The sequence below is a fragment of the Eriocheir sinensis genome, chromosome 26 (assembly GCF_024679095.1).
Source record: "Eriocheir sinensis breed Jianghai 21 chromosome 26, ASM2467909v1, whole genome shotgun sequence".
NCBI lineage: Eukaryota > Metazoa > Arthropoda > Malacostraca > Decapoda > Varunidae > Eriocheir > Eriocheir sinensis.
In genome coordinates, this window is record NC_066534.1 from 19361927 (window position 1) to 19381866 (window position 19940).

The 19940-nt window shown below is 47.7% G+C and overlaps 1 protein-coding gene across 2 annotated transcripts in view; it reads left to right on the forward strand.

Moving 5' to 3' along the window:
* The window catches only part of LOC127003861 (uncharacterized), a 163093-nt gene that overhangs the window by 141785 nt on the left and 1368 nt on the right, over window positions 1-19940 (forward strand). For both annotated transcript variants that reach the window (XM_050870956.1, XM_050870957.1), the window contains exons 4-9: window positions 8006-8070; window positions 11642-11871; window positions 14364-14499; window positions 14667-14809; window positions 15178-15397; window positions 17197-19940. The exon at window positions 17197-19940 is cut by the window's right edge and continues 1368 nt beyond it. In XM_050870956.1, the coding sequence (XP_050726913.1) occupies window positions 8019-8070; window positions 11642-11871; window positions 14364-14499; window positions 14667-14809; window positions 15178-15397; window positions 17197-17285 (870 nt within the window). In that variant the 5' untranslated portion in view covers window positions 8006-8018 and the 3' untranslated portion in view covers window positions 17286-19940. The remainder of the gene's footprint in view (window positions 1-8005; window positions 8071-11641; window positions 11872-14363; window positions 14500-14666; window positions 14810-15177; window positions 15398-17196) is intronic.

Here is a 19940-nt window from a genome sequence, read left to right on the forward strand (position 1 = left end):
ACACACACACACACACACACACACACACACACACACACACACAGCCCTTTTGAACAGAGTGGAATCAGCGGCTTTTCATCTCATCAACCCCCCTCCTCTTATTGACAGTCTTCTACCCCTTAAACTACACCGCAATGCTGCCTCTCTTTCTGTCCTCTACCGATATTTTCATTCTGGCTGCTCTTCTGAACTTACTAAAAACAAGGTAAATATTTGTGTGACTCCTGAGATATGGACGCAAGAAGTGGATAAAGGTTAGCCTAATAGAGGTATAGTAAACAGTCTCTCACGATCTTAAACTCCCCTACACTAGTATAAGATGAAGGTCAATCAGAACTCTATAACATCACCAGCCGGAGATTATAATAACAGACTTCGTGTGTACTCTTAAACATCCGGCCGCAAGATTAAACGAAAGCAGAACACGGATAGGAATGGTGGTGGTGGTGGTGGTGGTGTGCTCGTACTAAGAGTGGTGGTGGTTGTGGGGCTGGTGGTGATGACGAACTGGTGATGTTGGTGTCGGGCTGTACCTCTCCCCTCTCTCCCACACTCAACACCCACCAAGCAACATCCTTCGAAATTTCAGGGTTTCGGGTTGTTCTCTCTCTCTCCCTCTCCCTCCCTCTCCCTCACGCCCTATACCCGACTACTAAATATCTGGGTGCCGGGTTGCCCTGTCTCCCCGTTCCTCTTACCCCCACCTCCCTTCCCTCCCCACAGCCACCTTAGCTATCTCTCGGTGTCGGGCTGTTCATTCTCTCCTTTCCTCCTTCCTTTACTCTCCAATACTATAATCCTGTTCTCCCTATACCCGCCTTCTTCTCTGAGTGTCTCCCTTCATTCCTCCTTTACTCTCTACAATTATCTTATCTGTTCAATCAACCTGGCTGTTCATTTTTTCCCTTCCTCCTTTACTCTCCTATACCCTAATATCTCTGAGTGTCTCCCTTAATTCCTCCTTTACTTTCTACGATCACCTTCTCTATCCCTGGGTGTTGGGTCTGGCTTTCCCGCTGTTCCTATCTCCTCTCCTACCCCCTTCACCCATCTCCTCTGGGTCAGGATGCTCCTTCTCTCCCTCCCCCACAGCCCCGCAACGCTCCTCCCCCGCACAGCTAAACAGGGCCGAGTTAAGAGTTTGTAAAGGGAGGCGCGGCGCGGCGGACAAAGGCCCTTCAGCCTCCCGCGTCTTGTTACCGCCAGGCAGGAATGTGGAGAGCGCACGAGTCAGTGCCAAGCTTTATTGCGAGACGCCTTTATCGAGTCAGAGGCCGAGCACACACACACACACACACACACACACACACACACACACACACACACACACACTGAAGTAGGTTCGAGGTAAAGGAATGAAGATGTTTCTGTTATGTTAAGGGTCACCTCCACCTCCTCCTCCTCCTCCTCCTCCTCCTCCTTCTTTTCTTCCTCACCTCCACTTTTCATTAACTTGAAAGGGGTTATTAAAGGTTTTCTTTCAATTTATATCTTGCTCGAACTCAACTTGGGCAAGATATATAACTCTCTCTCTCTCTCTCTCTCTCTCTCTCTCTCTCTCTCTCTCTCTCTCTCTCTCTCTCTCTCTCTCTCCTACGACACATGGTTCAAATCCCTTTCTGTGTGTTTAAATCGTGTGTGTGTGTGTGTGTGTGTGTGTGTGTGTGTGTGTGTGTGTGTGTGTGTGTGTGTGTGTGTGTGTGTGTGTGTTTCACCTGCGTTGAATTTCACATATTATTTCATTTCAAATTCCTTTTTTTTATATACGCGCACCGTACTATTACTAAATGAGAAAACACACACAAACACACACACACACACACACACACACACACACACACACACACACACACACACACACACACACAGGTGCAGGTGGCCAGAAATTATCCGGATCATCACTGTTAACGATCACGCGGGAAAACCTGGACGAAAAAACAGAAAATACGAGATAATTACGAGGTCGTGGGGTCAAGAGGAGGTGGATGACGGAGAAGGAGGAGAAGGTTTGTAGTAGTAGTAGTAGTAGTAGTAGTAGTAGTAGTAGTAGTAGTAGTAGTAGTAGTAGCAGGCTAGTAGTAATAGAAGAAATGGGAAGAGAAGGAGGATAGTTATAATACGAAGAATAAGACGAAGAATAGAATAAGGATATGGTGATACATTTCATTCTGCTTTCCAAGACCTTTCCTTCTTTCCCGTTTTTAGCGAGGAGACAAATTAAGTGAAGGTTCTGGGGGGCCGGCCACTCACTCCCACGCGCCATTAACAGTAAGAGTGCAGGGGGCTCGTGGACACCCGCATCTGACCACTGTATAATTCACCAGCCATCGTCCCAGAAGTCTTTACGCCCTGACGAGAGACGAATTGATGAATTTTCTCCATCGTTATTATGTTTAACCCGGTAGCTGCGGGGATCATGAGCCATATTTTTAAACATTTCTGCGCCCAAGAACACGTAATTTACTAGTCTTTCGTGGGAGTTTAGGGCATTTCCAGGGGTACTTTTATGACCCTGGTGGTAGTCTGAGCCTTCTTCTGTACCGTGAACCTAAAAGAACACTCATTAGAACTCGATTAACCTCCTTTTTGGCCTTTGGAAATAGTTGATGTGAGGGGTGGGGGCATCTGACAATACCAACCCATGTTTCTTAATCAAAGGCCCCTCTAAGCGGATTAATGAAAAAAAAATCATCACTCACACACACCATTCCATAATATATATCAACGCATTTGTGATCAGTTTATGCATCATCTATTTTTGGGGGTCTTTATCATGACAAAAATTTGGCCCCTCGCTGCTACACGGTAAAGCCACAAATTTGGCCCGTCGCTACTACCGGGTTAAGCCTGTCCCTCCATTTCTTCGCCTTTCTCCTTGAGGTCAGTTTCGACAATATATCAGTCAGCCAGGCCCCGTTCCTTCCTACAGGCCACCAATGAACAACAGTTATACTCACAGCTCTGGTAATCAAAAACAACAAGCGAGACTAAGCCTGTCCCTCCACTCCTTCGCCATTCCCTTGAGATAAGTTTCGAACAGTATCAGTGAGCCAGGCCCCGTTCCCTGCTGCAGCCCTTCAATGAACCTCCGTTACACCCACAGTTCTAGTAGTCAAAAAGAAAGAACAAACAAAGCTAAGCCTGTCCCTCCACTCCTTCGCCTTTTTCCTCGAGGTCAGTTTCGACAGTATCAGTCACCCAGGCACCGTTCCCTGCTACAAGCCTTCTGTGAACCACCGTTACTCCCACAGTTCTTGTAATCAGAGAGGAAGAATAAGCAAGATCGCGTCAAAAGTCCAATGAAATAACGAAACTGTCACCACACTATATATCAAATTGCTTCATTTCTCTCTCAAGTGGGAGTTGCAGTCGTGGGAGAGGAAAAATTAAAAAAACAGAGAAGCTAAACTAATCCAAAGTCAGCTTAGAGTAACGAGGATGACGCCTCAGTTCGCCTGTTTGAAAAGCCTCTCGTAGAAGCTACTGGATTTACCATGGACTGTTTTGTGATCATAGTGATGGTTTTACGCGTCTTCTGCATCTTGAACGAGGAAAAACACCTATGAAGACCCGGTAATCTTCTCTGTAGCATTGGAAAAGTCGTAATGGGAGCCCGATACATTTATGAATTTGGGCAATAGGATATTCACAAAGCATTTCCTTCCTCCCTTCCCTTACATACAATGAGTGAGTCAGATGAAATTAATCCAAAGTCAAATATATAGTAATGAAGATGAGGAAGCGAAGATGACGTTGATTCAGTTATATATATTCGTTAAGACAAACCAAATACATGTAATTTCGTCTGATAGAAGGCATGAAAGAAGCTGCTAAGAAAGTTTGAGTAGTTTAGCGACTTCTGCAACTTGTCGGGGAAAAACACCCGCGAAAACCCGTTAAATCTTTTCTGTAGCCTTGGGAAACAGTTGTAATGGGAGCCCGATACATTTAAGAAAATGGGCAATAGTTTCTTAGCAGTGCCTTCCCTTCCTCCCTTCCCTTTACGTGCAAGAGTGAGTCAGTCAGTCTCTCAGAACCGTCAGCTTTGTCCCGGTGTTAGTGGCGGCAGTTGCGAAGCATTTTCCTCTTCCTCCAGACTCGGCAAACGCTAATTTCTCGTTTAGATGGTGTTCCCCTTCTACTCCTCCTCCTCCTCCTCCTCCTCCTCCTCCTCCACGAACCAATTCCCCATTAAGGCATTACGTTCTGCCGCTCCGGGTAAACACTTCCCTTGCACGTCATTGGCTGCAAAAAACATATGCAAATAATAACAAGCATGGAAAATTGAAGGCTCGCGTGTTAATGGGATATGATCGCCAGGGTAGAGTGTGTGTGTGTGTGTGTGTGTGTGTGTGTGTGTAAGAGAGAGAGAGAGAGAGAGAGAGAGAGAGAGAGAGAGAGAGAGAGAGAGAGAGAGAGAGAGAGAGAGAGAGAGAGAGAGAGAGAGAGAGAGAGAGAGAGAGAGAGAGAGAGAGAGAGAAATGCTTAAATTTGATTCCTTTCTATTCCCTTCCATCCTTCCCTATCTCCCTTGTGGAACTATGAAATACGAACCTTTCCCCATTTCGTGACCTCTGCATCACATCGCATCCTGTGTCTAAGGCCAATATTCTTAAACATTTCTTGGCTTACACATCCACGTTCGGTAAGGCTGTGTTAGTATTGTCATGGGTAGTTTTTTTTTTTTTTTTTACAACAAAGGAGACAGCTCAAGGGCACACAAAAAAAGAAAACAATAATAAAAAAAGCCCGCTACTCGCTGCTCCCAAAAAAGAATCGAAAGAGGTGGCCGAAAGAAAGGTCAATAAATTTAAGAGCGTAGTGATAGTTTAACAAGACTTTTGCACCGTGAATGTGAAAAAACTCATGAGAAACTGATTCATCTCCTTTGTGGCCTCGTGAGATATTTGTAGAGCCCAAAGCGTCGAAAAGTATGGAACTAAATGTGGGTTGCTGATTCTCTCCCTCTGTACCTTGTGTTTGTGTATACATGTGAAAAACAATGTAAAAAACACTCATGAGAAACTGATTCATCTCCTTTGTGGCCTTGTGAGATATTTGTAGAGCCCAAAGCGTCGAAAAGTATGGAACTAAAAGTGGGTTACTGATTCTCTCCCTCTGTACCTTGTGTTTGTGTATACATGATGCAGACTCCACTTACCTGGCTTTCCTCCTACTGCTTGGCATTCCCTTTTCGCCGCTGGCCAGGCCGGGGCCCGAGAGACGGGGGCATGGTCACGGGGGATGCTGGCGAGGGGCTGAGCTGCTTACACTAGGGGACTGGCCGCTCCCTACCCCCCACCGAGGAGCGGCAGGCAGCGGTGTGTCCCTCGGTTGGGAATGAAGAGAAAAAGCAACACATGTTAGAGTTTTGGCAAATCCATTAATTTTTCAATCAGGCCAAAGTTAATCTGCAGCGCGCCAGCAAGCTTCCCGTACTAATCCGGCCTAAGTGGACAAAGGAAAAAAATGCCTATAAATACATGGTTAAACGAGTGAGCGCCGCGCTGCTCCTGTCAATTAAGGGGAAAACTCCACATGCGCCAACGATGGAAAATACTGCCCATAATAACGATGTAGAGGTAGTGTTGTTATCCGATTTCTTTAAGTTAATTCCCCTCGTTCCTTATGTTGGTCAGAGGAGGCAGACAGACCGAAAGTTAAATAATAATAATCCTTTGACCTCTATTCAGGAGCAGTGAGTAGCGGGCTTTTTTATATATATATATATTTTTCTTTACGCCCTTGAACTGTCTCCTAAGCTGTAAAAAAAAAAAAATAATAATAATAATAATAATAATAATAATAATAATAATAATAATAATAATAATAATAATAACAATAATAAAAATAATAAATAACAATAATAATAAACACCTCAACTCGCGCCCAACGACATGCATCAGAACCAAATTAGCGAGTGTCTCCTGAAATGGAACCAACAGCCCAGCGAAGCGTGAAACTCCCGCAGTCACGACTTTTGCCTTCCGTCCGTCAGCGTCATTCGTTCCATGGTGTAGCTTCGCCTTTCTTTCTCTCCCTCGCTTCTCTCCCTTCACCCTCTGCTGCCACTCCGCTCTTTTCCTTCTGTCCGCCGGGGCCATCCATCCTGCTTCCCTGACCCGCGGCTCTTCGCCTCCCTTCCTTCCCGCCTTCCTCGCTCAATAGTTCCCCTTCATCACGTCCTCTACTCTTCCTCCCCTCTCGCTCACGTCTCACTTCACATTTATATGTCTCTTTCATCTCCTTGCGATTTTTTTCTCCCTTTCATTTACACGCTTCGAACCTTTATTACCGGGCTTTTCTTCCCTCTAGTTTACCCTCACCCTTCCTAATCCCATCAGTCTTCGTAAATCCTCCTCGCTTTGATTCTTCTTTGATCCTTCGTGACGAGTGTTGCACCCCCTTGCTTGCCTCGATGTCGCCTCTCTGCCGCCTCCTCCTCCACCTCCTCCTCCTCCTTGACCCCTTACCCGCCCCGCCTCAATCTCTCTCCCTACTAACACGACGCCTTGCCTTGCTTGACTCGCTGTCGCTTCTCTGCCTCCTTCTCGAGCCTCTTCCCGTCCTGCTCTCGCCCCCACCGCCTCAATCTCTCTCCCTTCTAACACGACGCCTTGCCTTGTCCCGCCTTTCTCTCCGCCGAAGGAAGGTCAAACGCGCCACGCAACTTAAGGTTACAAGGGCGGCGACGATGGTGTCAGGAATTCAATTTGCGCGCCGCGGAAACAACAACAAATTTGCTACGTCAGCATCAGATGTCTGGCGTACTATAGAGTCGAGGAGTTTCCGTCATCAAAGCGCAATTATTCCATCGCCACACAAACACGCGACCCCGTTGATACCTGTTTTTCCCCTTCCTCTTCCTCCTTCCTTTGTGCTTCAGACCCAAAGAGAAAGCACAGAAGAGTCGCAAGTTGTGTTATACTCCTAATGTTTTTCTCATTCAATCCACTTCCCTTCCCTTCTCCCTCCTGTCCTTTGCTACTCCTTCCTCCTCCCTCCTCTGTGCTTAAGACCTAAAGAGAAAGCATAGAAGAGTCGTACGTTGCATTATACTGCCGTTGATTTCTCTTTCTATCCGTGTCACACGACATCGCCTATACCCTTCCCTTTCCCCTCCTGCCCTTGCTATTTCTTTATTTCTGTCTGTCTGTCTGTCTATATGTATGTATGTATGTATGTATGTATGTATTTCTGCCTGTCTGTATATCTGTCATTCTGTCTCTGTATGTCTGTATGTCTGCCTGTCTGTCTGTCAAAGTCGACACACACACACACACACACACACACACACACACACACACACACACACAGTCGTCGCACTTTCCTCGTTGCAGCGCCGATAATAAGGTTACGACTAAATGGATGGTGGCGGGGAGGACGGGGAGGGAGAGGAGGAGGAGGAGGAGGAGGAGGAGGAGGAGGAGGAGGAGTAACCTAAAACCCTTTCATCACACCCACCAAGTAAAAGGCTTTGATTCTTGGGGACTTTAGGGCTGACCTCCGCTGACCCGCTGACCTATATTCCGAACGAGCGGCACTGACTTAAAGACCAGCCCATGAGATGCTCTGCTGAGTGATTGGTTCTGTCTGTATTGTGAGTCTGTGGCGAGATGAAGGCTGTTAAGTGATGCTGTGGCTGCGTTATAGTAGTAGTAGTAGTAGTAGTAGTAGTAGTGGTAGTGGTAGTAGTAGTAGTAGTAGTAGTAGTGGTAGTAGTAGTAGTAGTAGTAGTAGAAGTAGTAGTGGCGGTGGTGATACTTTTTTTTCTCATTATCATCGTTGTATCTTATTATTGTGTCTGCAGTTGAGATAGAAACACCAACAACGACAACAACAACACCACCAACAACAACAACAACAAAAATAATAATAATAATAATAATAATAATAATAATAATAATAATAATAATAATAATAATAATAATAATAATAATAATAATAATAATAATAATAATAATATTAACAATAATAATAATATGTTTCTTTGGTCTTGTTTCAGGCGCGGGCCAAGCATGTCCACTCAGCTGCTGCTCCACCTGGCCGCCGCGCTCCTCCTCAGCACAGGTGAGGCATGAACACACACACACACACACACACACACACACACACACACACACACACACACACACACACACACACACACCTTGTCAACTTCTCTCTAAAGATTCATCTCCAAACTTTCGGCGCTAAACTCTGTGTGTCGGGGCGCCTCAGCCCTGTGTGGTCATACCAGTGAATTCAACACGTCATTAAGTAGACCAGTAAATAAATGTGAACTTTAGTAATAATCTATCAATTAACAAGCAGCGGGAATTGTATAAAATATTAAATAGTGTAAGATATTCAATAATCATTTGAAGTTAAGTAGTAACTGTGTGTGTGTGTGTGTGTGTGTGTGTGTGTGTGTGTTTATAAATATATACGTATATATATATATATATATATATATATATATATATATATATATATAAATATATATATATATATATATATATATATATATATATATATATATATATATATATATATATATATATATATATATATATATATATATATATATATATATGAATAATTGAATAAATAAACAAATTAATAAAAAAATCAGCTTAAAAAATTCAGATCTTACACCATTATATATTTTAATTAATTTAGCTGCGACTCGGGCCACGACGAGTGAGCAGCTTTGAGCCGCGCTGCTCACCACATCGAGAGCCTCGACCGACTCTTTGAGGACAGTCTTGCCTCGGCCTTACATCCCGCGTGTGCCGGCCGCGGGTCTACGCACCGCTTGCTTGTGTTTGCGTTGCGCCACGCTCCTCACGCCTAATCATATCACGCCAGAGGGCACGGTTAACATCGTTTCTTTACTTAGGGCAACTCAGTAGTGGGTACAGGCGGGCGGGAGGAGGCAGTGGAGAGGCAGCGGTGACAGGCCGGTTTTCCGCCGCACTAGTGCTCAGCGTGGGTCCTTTACTGATAATATAATTCATACTTTCTCAGCTCAACACTCTTGCTTCTTGATCCATTTACTCGTTTCCTGTCTAGCCTCTGACTCAGCTGAGCGAGATGAGGCAAAAGCGTAAGGCTCAGCTAACTACACGGAGGGTCGCTCTGGAAGGGGTCGTGGAATACTTATTAATAGCTGATCGCTTGCTCACTTTTGCTGCTTGAGTTGGTTTCTCATTTCTTGCCGGAGCCCAGATTATGGTCAGAAGTGTCCTCGCGTGCCTCACTCACCCTCTGGGTCCTCTTACGGGCGCCGTTAATTGATCCATCTGGCTGAGGACACGAGGCAATGGTCTGCGTCACCGCGTGAGGCTACCCGGTGCGAGCTGCTCAATATCTTCGTCTGTTTATCCCCTACGAGGCCACACTGAGAGAAAAATACACACACAACGTTCTCATTTACTCTGAGTAGACCTTTTGCATGCACATGAGCGTGAGCAAGGCTGAAAAGTGAATGCTTAATTTAAGGATTATTTGCTGCAGTTATACGGATCTTTAACATTTTTTTTCTTGCGTTTTTACTCAGATTTTTCTATTCCTATCATTTATTATCTTATCTACAGTGTTGAGAATAGCTTTGTAGGTCCCATGTATACGAAAGCAAGTCCAGCATCAACAACCTCTTCTGCCCCCAATCTTAACAAACACACAGGCCGCCGCGCCAGCCCGTCACGCCCTTCACCCTAGCCAAACATACAAGGTCAGCCGTCGCGGCATGCACCCGGCACACCAGTCCAAGAGGCAATCAGGCCACATCCTCCCAACATTTTCCGGGCCAGGGGCCGTGGCCGCCCCTCCAAGGACGAAAAGCAGCAAGGAATAAGTTTCATTTCATGGCCAACCGACTCAAGGAGAGAACCACGTGAGACGCCTTTGATGCTCTGAGCTGGTGTGATTACCGACTTGCGGGAGGCGGAGCAAGCAAAGGAGGAGGCGGAGGAGGAGGTGAAGGAGGAGGTGGAAGAGGAGGAGGAGGAAAAGGAGGAGGAGGAAAAGGAGGAGGAGGAGGAGGTGAAGGAGGAGGTGGAAGAGGAGGAGGAGGAAAAGGAGGAGGAGGAGGAGGAGGGGCTAAAGAAGGAGACAACCAGAAAAAGACATGAGAGATATTGGCGTTTCGTGGCGTGTAGTACAAGTGCAGCGGCGAGGCTCCCTGGCAGCGGGAGAGGACGCAGAGCAGGGTGTTCGTGCCTGGGCTCTGGCAGGGCGGTGAGGAGTGGTCTCGGTGAGTGTCTCTGGCGGTCCCTGTCCCGCCGCCAGCCCGGGGCACCGAGGACACGCGGGACAGCAGGGAGCAGGGCGCGAGGAGAGGCTTGGAATAACTTAGCTCAGAGCGGCGCCGCGAAGCTTTCTTGAGCGTATCAGAGAAAACATTATGCACGCAGATTTTCTTGCAGGAGTAAAGTTTGCCGCATCACTGTAATGGCGGTGCTTTACGGTGATGGTGGACGCGGCGCCTCAATCCCACCGCCGCCACGGGGAAGGGAAAAACTTGGGTTGCATATATATATATATATATATATATATATATATATATACCGTATATGAGAGAGAGAGAGAGAGAGAGAGAGAGAGAGAGAGAGAGAGAGAGAGAGAGAGAGAGAGAGAGAGAGAGAGAGAGAGAGAGAGAGAGAGAGAGAGAGAGAGAGAGAGAGAGAGAGAGAGAGAGAGAGAGAGAGAGAGAGAGAGAGAGAGAGAGAGAGAAAAAATGACACCAGCCCTTGACAAGGTATGGTTCTCCTTTTCTCTGAGTCAGCCGCCGTGACCGTAGGCGCAGCTCGTGGCGCCGCGGCGGCACCACAGCGCCACGATGCAGGGCACAGGGCGCGTGCCGGGCCTGCAAGGTGCGTGACGCGGGGAGCTTGATGCATAAAAAGGTCAGGGCGCAGAGACGCGGCGGTGGGTGGTTAGGCAGTCTCTAAAGGCCAGTTCTGACCCACGGGAGGCAGACGTGGCGAGCCTGGGCAGCCTGTGAGCCAGTGAAGCAATATTCCACGGCGTGACACTTAGCGAAGAGAACGGCTGGTGAGGCGCTATGTTACGGCCTAACGATTGCACAGAACACTAAGCTAAAATATATATGCCGAAAGGGGACGAAAAACCTATATTATACACCACTGTAATTTGATACGTACGTACGCAAGCGACCAGGGACAGTAAAAAAATCCTGTGCTGGCGGGAAAGTGCTAAAAAGTTGAAGTGCGGCGCCCCCCGGCCGTCCACTATCAAGCCAATTACTCCCACCACGTTTTCACGGATTAATACCCAATTAAAAATTTACCCCAATTGAGTTTATCCGATTACCTGTATACATATTTAGAGGCAAATTATGCTCAGGGGCGAAAAAAAATATTCATATTGAAGTTATTTGTGATGACATTTCCAGCGATTTCCAGCGAGCGAACCAACGTTTATATTTGGCGTGACGGAGGCGGCAGAGGAAGAAAACACACCTGTCTGCCCTTGTGTGTGTGTACCTGTGTGTGTGTGTGTGTGTGTGTGTGTGTGTGTGTGTGTGTGTGTGTGTGTGGATATGTGGATGGATGACTATATGGATGGATAACACACACACACACACACACACACACACACACACCTTAGTGACAGCCTTCGTTGCGTGTGCGTGCAGGTGTGCGTGGCTACAGCGACAAGACGGTGGAGATCGTGGAGCTGGTGGTACCGGAGTCGCCGCGGGATGGGGAGGACGTGACACTGACCTGCTCCTTCCACCTCGTCGGCAAGAACCACCGCCTCTACACCGTCAGCTGGTGGCGCGGCAAGGACCAGTTCTACACCTATAAGGGCACCACCTCACACGACCCCAAGCACGCCTACACCTTCAGCGGCATACAGGTCAAGGTGAGACGAACCCAGACGAGCAATCTCAAACAATTCGGCGCCCGAGCACACACATTTCATAAGGCTTTGGTAGAGGTTGTGTTGGTGTTTCCATGTGTAGTTTTTTTGAGTCTGGTGATAGTTTGACAAGGCTTCTGTACCATGAACGCGGAAAGACGCTGGTTACTCACTGTTCTCCTGCGTACGACTCAAACGCTTTTATGAGGGGGTATCAAGACACCTCTCCATCACACACAGGCTGTATTGGTATTTCCATGGGTAGGCTTTTTAGTCTGGTGATAGTCTGACAAGGCCTCTGCGACGTGAACGCGGAAAGACGCTGGTTACTCACTGTTCTCCTACCTACAACTCAAACGCCTTGACGAGGGGGTATCAAGACACCTCTCCATCCGATGTTAAGCCTTTTTTTCGATTACTCTAAAAACTATTTACAGGAGCAGCGCCAGCGGACTGGTTTTTTTTAATGCTGCCCTTGAGCTGCCTCCTATACTGTAAAAAATGATAGCGGCGAGTGTTGTTGTTTTTACAGCTCAAGGAAAAAAATAATAAAAACAGTAACATAAAAGCCCGCTAAACGTTGCTCCAGTAAAAGAAAAAAGAACAAGAGGTCAAAAGTGAGGTCAGTACAGGTTGGAGAGGTGTCTTGATACTCTCCTCTTTAAAAAGTGCAAGTCGTAGGCAGGAGGGAAGACAGACGAAGGAAGGCTGTTACCAAAGTATGACCATGACTACATAATCCGGAGAAATAAATGTTACTCTAATGCGTATAAAAGATAAAAACAGACGTTGCTCTCCGTTCTGTATAATCAAAGAGGAGGTAAAAAGTGTGCTGATGACTCCACTTCCTGTACTAATAAATGTTACTCTATTGTACACGATATAAAAAAGCTTGTGTCACTATTCTCCCCTATCAAAGAGGCGGGACCATGACTGTGTGCCGCTGGAAAACAGTGAAGCACATTCGGTAATTGGTCTTCATTCAGGGAGCCATTCACATATATAGCTTTTTTTCCGTTCCTTTATAGCTCGGGAGCTTCAGCGGCATTAATTATACATTGACTAATCTGAGAGGCAGAAAGGACGCTGAACGAGGCCGCCTGGAGCACGGATATCACAGTGGTAAAGGGAGGGGGGGGGGGAGGGGGCAGATAGTCACCTCCCTCACCACCCCTCACCCTACCACCCCCTTCATCCCGACTCCAAGCCTTCACTCCACTCCACCCTGTCACCCTATATCCCCCACCGCCATGACCCATTGCCCTCTGCCACCCACCTACCCCCGACGTCACCCTTACCCACTGTCCTAACAACCCCCCTATTCAACTCCCCGCCTTCACCCCTCCACCCTACCCTGTCACCCTACCACAACCCCCTGCCACACCCCCTTAGCACATCACCCTGCAACACCTGTCCAGATACACCTGACCACATATGTACACACACACACACACACACACACACACACACACACACACACACACCATATACCCGGCGCATAACTACGCCTATATACTCTGAACAACTTACAAAAACAAAATACAAAATAGAAGGAACACAAGTTTCTCCCAGCCTATCCATAAGCTTATATACGTACATGCATACATACAAATACACACACACACACACACACACACACACACACACACACACACACACACACACACACACATACATACATACATTTCGTCTGCCTTCTCCCCAGTCTCTCCTAACTCAACCTGCAGCGCCTCCTCTTCTTCCTCCTCCTCCTTCTCTTCCCCCTCCTCCTTCTTCTCCTCCTCCACTTCCTCCTTCCTCCTTGAATCATATATTAGTGTGGACTGTAAACCGTAACATGAGGTTTTCCTGAGGCATAATCAACGTAGGTTCGCCTTTCGTCACTGTTTTGTTTATATGCTATTTTGCTGAACACGTGAAAGTACTCTTAGGGCGCCATTCTCAGACGATTCCGCCTCTCACATTAACTATTTCCAAAGACCGAAAAGGGGATCCGTATTTTAAGGTTCAAGGTACAGAAGAAAGGTTAAATTACCACTAAGGTCATTAAACTGCAGCTGAAAATTATCCAAACTCCTACGAAAGCCTAGTCATATATATGTGTTTGGGCGTCGAAATGTTTCAGAATATGACGCTAACGCTAACTTAGGGTCGTATTTTAAGACATTTCCTCCTCCAGCAACACATATTTGACAAGGCTTTCGTAGGAGTTATGGGCATTTACAGGAGTAGTTTTTGATCCTGGTGGTAGTGTGACCCTTCTTCTGTACCGTGAACCTGAAGAGACAATCATTACAACACGACTGACCCCCTCTTTGACCTCTAGAAATAGGTGATGAGAGAAGCGAATGTGTCTTGTAATACCGACGTAAGTAACCACTCTTCTGAGGCGCGACAAAGTACCTTGCAAGCATTGTAAGTAGCCTTCTTCGGGCACAGCAAAGCAACATTATACATGCATTGTGAGACTCTCTCCGCGCGCGTCCCTCCAACAGGTGGACGAGTCAACCGAGAAGTCCGTGGTGCTCAAGAACGTCTCTGAGGAAACGTCCGGCATCTTCAAGTGCGAGGTGATGGGCGAGGGACCTTCCTTCCGCACGGCCGTGGAGACCAAGGCGATGAACGTCGTGGGTGAGTGCAGTGCTGGCGCCTGAGGGAGTCATGGCATGCACGCACTATACGTAGGGATGCAACTTTTGTGTTACAACGAACATCTTACAGCATACATTGAATTGTCTTGTTTTGGCGTGAATTATTCGTATGGTAGTGTTATTGTCTCTCTCTTCCCTCGTGGCCAGTGACCCCCAAGCTGGTGGAAATCCACACGCGGCCCTTCCTCGAGCCGCCAGTGTTCCACATCGGGGAGCGAGTCAACCTCAACTGCACGGCGACCAACTCCAAGCCCCGAGCGCGCTTCGACTGGGAGATCAACGGGCAGCTGGTGAGCTCCCTCGCTGCCGACCACTCCCGCCGCAACCGAGGCCTATGTAGAGTCTGTCCGTCTGTCTGTCTCAGGGAAACTAGCGCTAAGACAACGTGTAGCTGCAGGGAAATGATGCAACGTATAGGGAGCATTATGATTATGCATTTTAACTATTACTTATACATTGTAATAATTTTCACTAACAAAGCTGTTTTGTAATACTTTCCAAATTAATACGTTATAGTATTTTGGAAAAGCATTATTACATGTAGGCCAAGAATTATAATGATATGTCACGCTGGTCAGGAAAACGAGCAAGTGTGTCGGTGTCACTGTGTTGTATACCTATAATTCTAACATTTATATATTCGACTCTCTCTGCTCAGGTCAACGAACATGTGCATCGGTTCAAAGACTTCGAGGACCAGCGTGGCCGCGTCACCTCCACCACCAGGCTCAGTTGGGACCCCCCGGCACACTTCATCAAGGGCGTGGCCCACGTGGCGTGCCACGCCATCGTCGGCGGCCACACCACCACCGCCACCAAGGAGATCTATCTGGATCCCGCCTCCAGCGCCGCCTTCAACCACCAGTATGCCTCCGCAGGTACTGACCACCCTCATATTTCAAAGCAATATCAGTTTTGACTTTACCTAATGCGATAGGAGTGTAAGGAACCATAAAATCTATTTTCAGTATACTAAAATAACTGATAACAGCAGGATATGGCAGCCGCGGTGTAGTGTAACATTACAACGCTTCATTAAAACAGGAGAAATTAAAAAGATAGACTAAGTGTCTCCTCAAACCGCCGTTCGTGCGCCTCGTCGCCCGGGCTGCAGGAGATTCGAGCGAGTTCTAGTTTTCGTTAACGCCCCTCAGTGTTCGCTGATGGGGCGAGTCCAGTCGTCTAGACACACTACAGCTTCGTTATGACCCGGGAATTACCGTGTCTCGATGGGAGTTCGATTGCCTTCGTTACGTCAGCCGAGCCCGATCGTAGGGGATCCAACGCTTTACTATGCTACTGACCTTGCATCACAGGATTTTCAGATTAGTAGCACATCTTTACGGTCGAATTACACACGCTATCACTAACAAAGGTTTTTGCAGACGGTGTTTGCGATCTTAGTTCTGAATCTGAACAGTGACTACGAGAATAAGAATTAAAAATTGATAAAATATGCGATAAACGGCAAGACATTTTTCGGATATTTTGTTTTTCATATCCTCATTCCCGCCGCCACAGACTCAGAGAACGGAAGATACTATATATAGGCTGTTTAAATGAAGTATTCCTATGGCCCTTCGACAGTGTTTGTCAGGCCTCTCCTGATTGGCTAGAATTCTCTTTCACTCTCAAGGAAGTTGCCTGCCAATCACACATACTCTTGTGTTGCATGTTTCTCCATTATTTGTTTTAACTCAACCCAGACATTTATGGTTAACACCATTAGACTCGGCAGTGATTGTGGAACTCATATATGGTTGCCAAAAATCAGTAATACAAAAAAATAGAGAAAGTATGACAAGTATAAGTGAAAGGACAGCTCCGAATTGTTTTATTATACATCATTGACATTTTCAAGAATTATTGAATTAATACTAATATAAACAATTTCACCCAATACAGACAAGCCTCCTGAATATGATAAAGTAACCAGGTTATAGATAAAATGAGACATAAGTGAACATATAAATAATTTATAAGAGCACGCAGGCCTCCTCCTCCTTGAGAACGACGCGCGCCTGGCCGTGGAAGCGCCTGGCTGGCCGCTGTCTGTTGGCGCTGGCGGGAGGGCGACAGCATTCATTCATGTTGTCAAAGTTCATCCAAATGAACACTCATTTACCTTAGCTTTCCAATTATTCGTTCCTGACGTGGTTTCCTTCACGTTCCTTCATTTTGTAACTAATCAAGAATTAACGGAAACTATGTAATAAAGGTAGTCAGTGGCTGCGAGGGAAAAAAAACTCATGATATTGAGAATGAGTAGCCTGCTCATTACTCATCCTTCTAACATATGACTAACATAGTGATATAGAATATATATATTCTACGGAAAAAATAAATTAATCTGGGGTGCTCACATTGTCCATCATGGGAGCCGCTGCTTTGTATGTAAACGTGGCTGGTTGTGTCAGTAGATTTTTACCCGTCATTGCCTAGATAATGCTCCGCTTGTAACACATTGTTTGCTCTGTAGGCATTGGAAAGATGGTGCAATCTAGTGGAAATCTTGCTGAAAAGCCTTCTGCTGATCAGTTTGATGGTGCTGAATGTGGCAGAAGATTTCCTAAGGTTATAATTCTATGTTGAACTAAATGTTTCCCTTCATCAATTGGATACGTTACTTCGCTTTACGTCCTTGCATTCGTCCTCACGTCGTACCTTCTCCCCGCAGGATGCCAACTACCGACCACCTGGGCCATCCTGAGCCTGGCCTCCTTCCTACTGGTGCGCCCCTTCCCTATAGGACGCCAGCGGCCCTAGTCTCGGGCGGCGGAGGGAAGAAGCTCAGGCAGCGTTGTGACGGCCGGGAGGAGCAGCCACACCAGACGAGCCCTAGCGCAACCTTCAGCTTCCCGCGCCGAGGCCGTTGCATGACGCATCTGACCCAGCTTAGGAGGAAGGGAGGAAGCAAGGGGTGAGGCAAGCCGTGGGGCGAGGCCTGCCTAGTGCTTGCTACGAGCTGTCGCCTTTTGGGCCAGCCGCCATTCATGACATTTTCATCTGTAGAGACATTCATCTTAGGACGATATCTCCTTTTCTTAGAATGGGATAGTTTTTGTATTATTTGGCACTAAGAGACCAATGGAAGAGCCTCAGCCATAGCTAAGAGGAGTGTCAATGACGCTCCGATGAAAGTCAGGAGCCAATCTTGTGGGGCGTGACGTGCCCCGCGGCCACCTCCCCCGCACGCCTGTCCCCTGGCCTCGGTGTGCTGCTTGACGGTGATAGACGCTCTCATATACGTGTGTGTGTGTGTGTGTGTGTGTGTGTGTGCATGCACGCGCGCCTCCACGGGCCCACAACAGTGTGTGCATGTCCTGGCAGGTGAGTGTGTCGAGGCGGGGCGAGAGGCGCATCGTTCTGTAATAGACTGCCGCCGCTGATCGTCTCGTCGGTGGAGCTCAGTGAGAGAGCATGCCGGACGCCAAGATGTGAGGCTTGCAATACTTGAAAAGAACACCGGGACGCTTGGAGGGTCCGCTGGCTTCAGAGAAATGGGAATCCTTAAACAGTAAACGCCGTGACGCGAGAGCCACCTGGAGCAGCAGGAAAGCCACGCCGCCTCTTTATTGTGCCCGCGCCGCTGCCTCCCCGTTACGATGAGGCCAGACCGACGCCAGGTGAGACTGACACGTGACTATAAGTCTTCATCTGGCCACTCAATAGCAGACATGCTTCCCGGGAGTCGTTGCTCCAGATCTGGGATGCATGATCAATGAAGGTTAGAGAAAAAGTCCCGAGCGTGTGCTGCCGGCGGGGAGTGGCGGCGGCGGTCCCTCGCGGCGAGGCCTGGGAACTGACGGGCCAGATAACGCGTCCAAAGATTTTTCTTTTCAATAGAAGAGTATTTTTTCTCCCTCCGATTCTGCGCAACTCTGACATCAGAAGCTGCCGGTGGTGACGTCAATATGCTATCAATTGATTCTCTTTCATGAACCAATTTATAGTTTCAATGTTAAAGTGAATATTGAGTGGGTCAATCGATGACGTAATATTCGTAAAAGTAAACTGTACCACAGAAAAAAAAATTAAATACTGATTACTTTTTCATTACGAGAGATTCTGCTCAATGCTATGGGTGTGCTGGGAGCGTCTGGCTTGGGAAAACACACGAGGAGGAAGTTGGTGCTACGGAAAGTGGAATTAGAGTAAGAAATACAGTACTGTGGGAGCAGCACGCGTAGACTACCTTAGACACGGAGTAAAATAGGGACTGAAAACTGTAACCTGAGTTGGGGAGACACACGAGGAGGAGGAAGTTGGTGCTACGGGAAGCGAAACTAAAGAGATTATTAAGCACTATGGGATCGGGAACGAGGAGGAAATTTCGAAATGGAGTAATAGAAGGGTTGAAAACGGTTACTATGTAGTGCTGATCCTCCTCTGCCCGGCACCTCGGCGTGTTTAAAACAGTAATTATTTAAGGGTGAGATAAGCCGTCTCTAATAAGTCGAGGCGCTGCCTGGCGGTGATTGGAGCCTCGCCGCCGACGCCACCCGCCAGGCCCAGGCACACACTCCCCGGCGCACGGACACAGCCTCCTCGGTACCTCCCGCAGTACACACGCTTCTCAAGACACGTAGTTTAACCCTTACTACCGCCGCTGTGCCCCCCCCCCCCCCCCATCCGCTTCCCGAGGCACGGCTCCTGTCCCCTGCCCCCCTCTCTCCCACCCCCCCGTAGCACACTTATGATCATTCCTGCACATAACTGTACATACGTGAATGTATATCTCTCACTTTATATCATTATTCATGTGAACGTACCGCCCCTCAATAGGCCTCGCCCTGTCTTGTACCATAAAGAGTGCGTCGTGTACATGTAGCGAAGACGTAATGCGGTTTGGTTCTTTTCTTATGTGGGCGGAGTGTGTGTATCAGTCAGTCCTTGCCGCAACACCTCCATCCTCCCCCCCTTCCTGATTCTGCCCTGCCCCTCGCACTCATTACTCCCTCCCTCCTCCACCCGGCCCCGACAATACCCTCCGACTTATTCCCTACTGGACCTTTTCCCTTCTTGGACGCTTCCCCTTCTAGACTGCCACCCGCCTGCCCCTGCCCCTGCCTACCCCTGCCCCTCCCTGTCTCTGCCCCTGCCCCTCGCACTCACTACTCTCTTCCCTCCACCACCCGACCCCGACAATACCCTCCGACTTATTCCCTACTGGACCTTTTCGCCTCCTGAACACTTCCCCTTCTAGACACTGGTCCCCGCCTGCCCCTGCCCCTGCCCCTCCCTGTCTCTGCCCCTACCCCTCGCACTCACTACTCTCTTCCCTCAACCACCCGACCCCGGCATTACCCTCCGACTTATTCCCAACCGTACCTTTTCCCTTCCTGGACGCTTCCCCCTCGAGACATCACCCGCCTATCAATTCATAGTCAATTTTCGAGCTAAGTAACCTCAACCAAATGG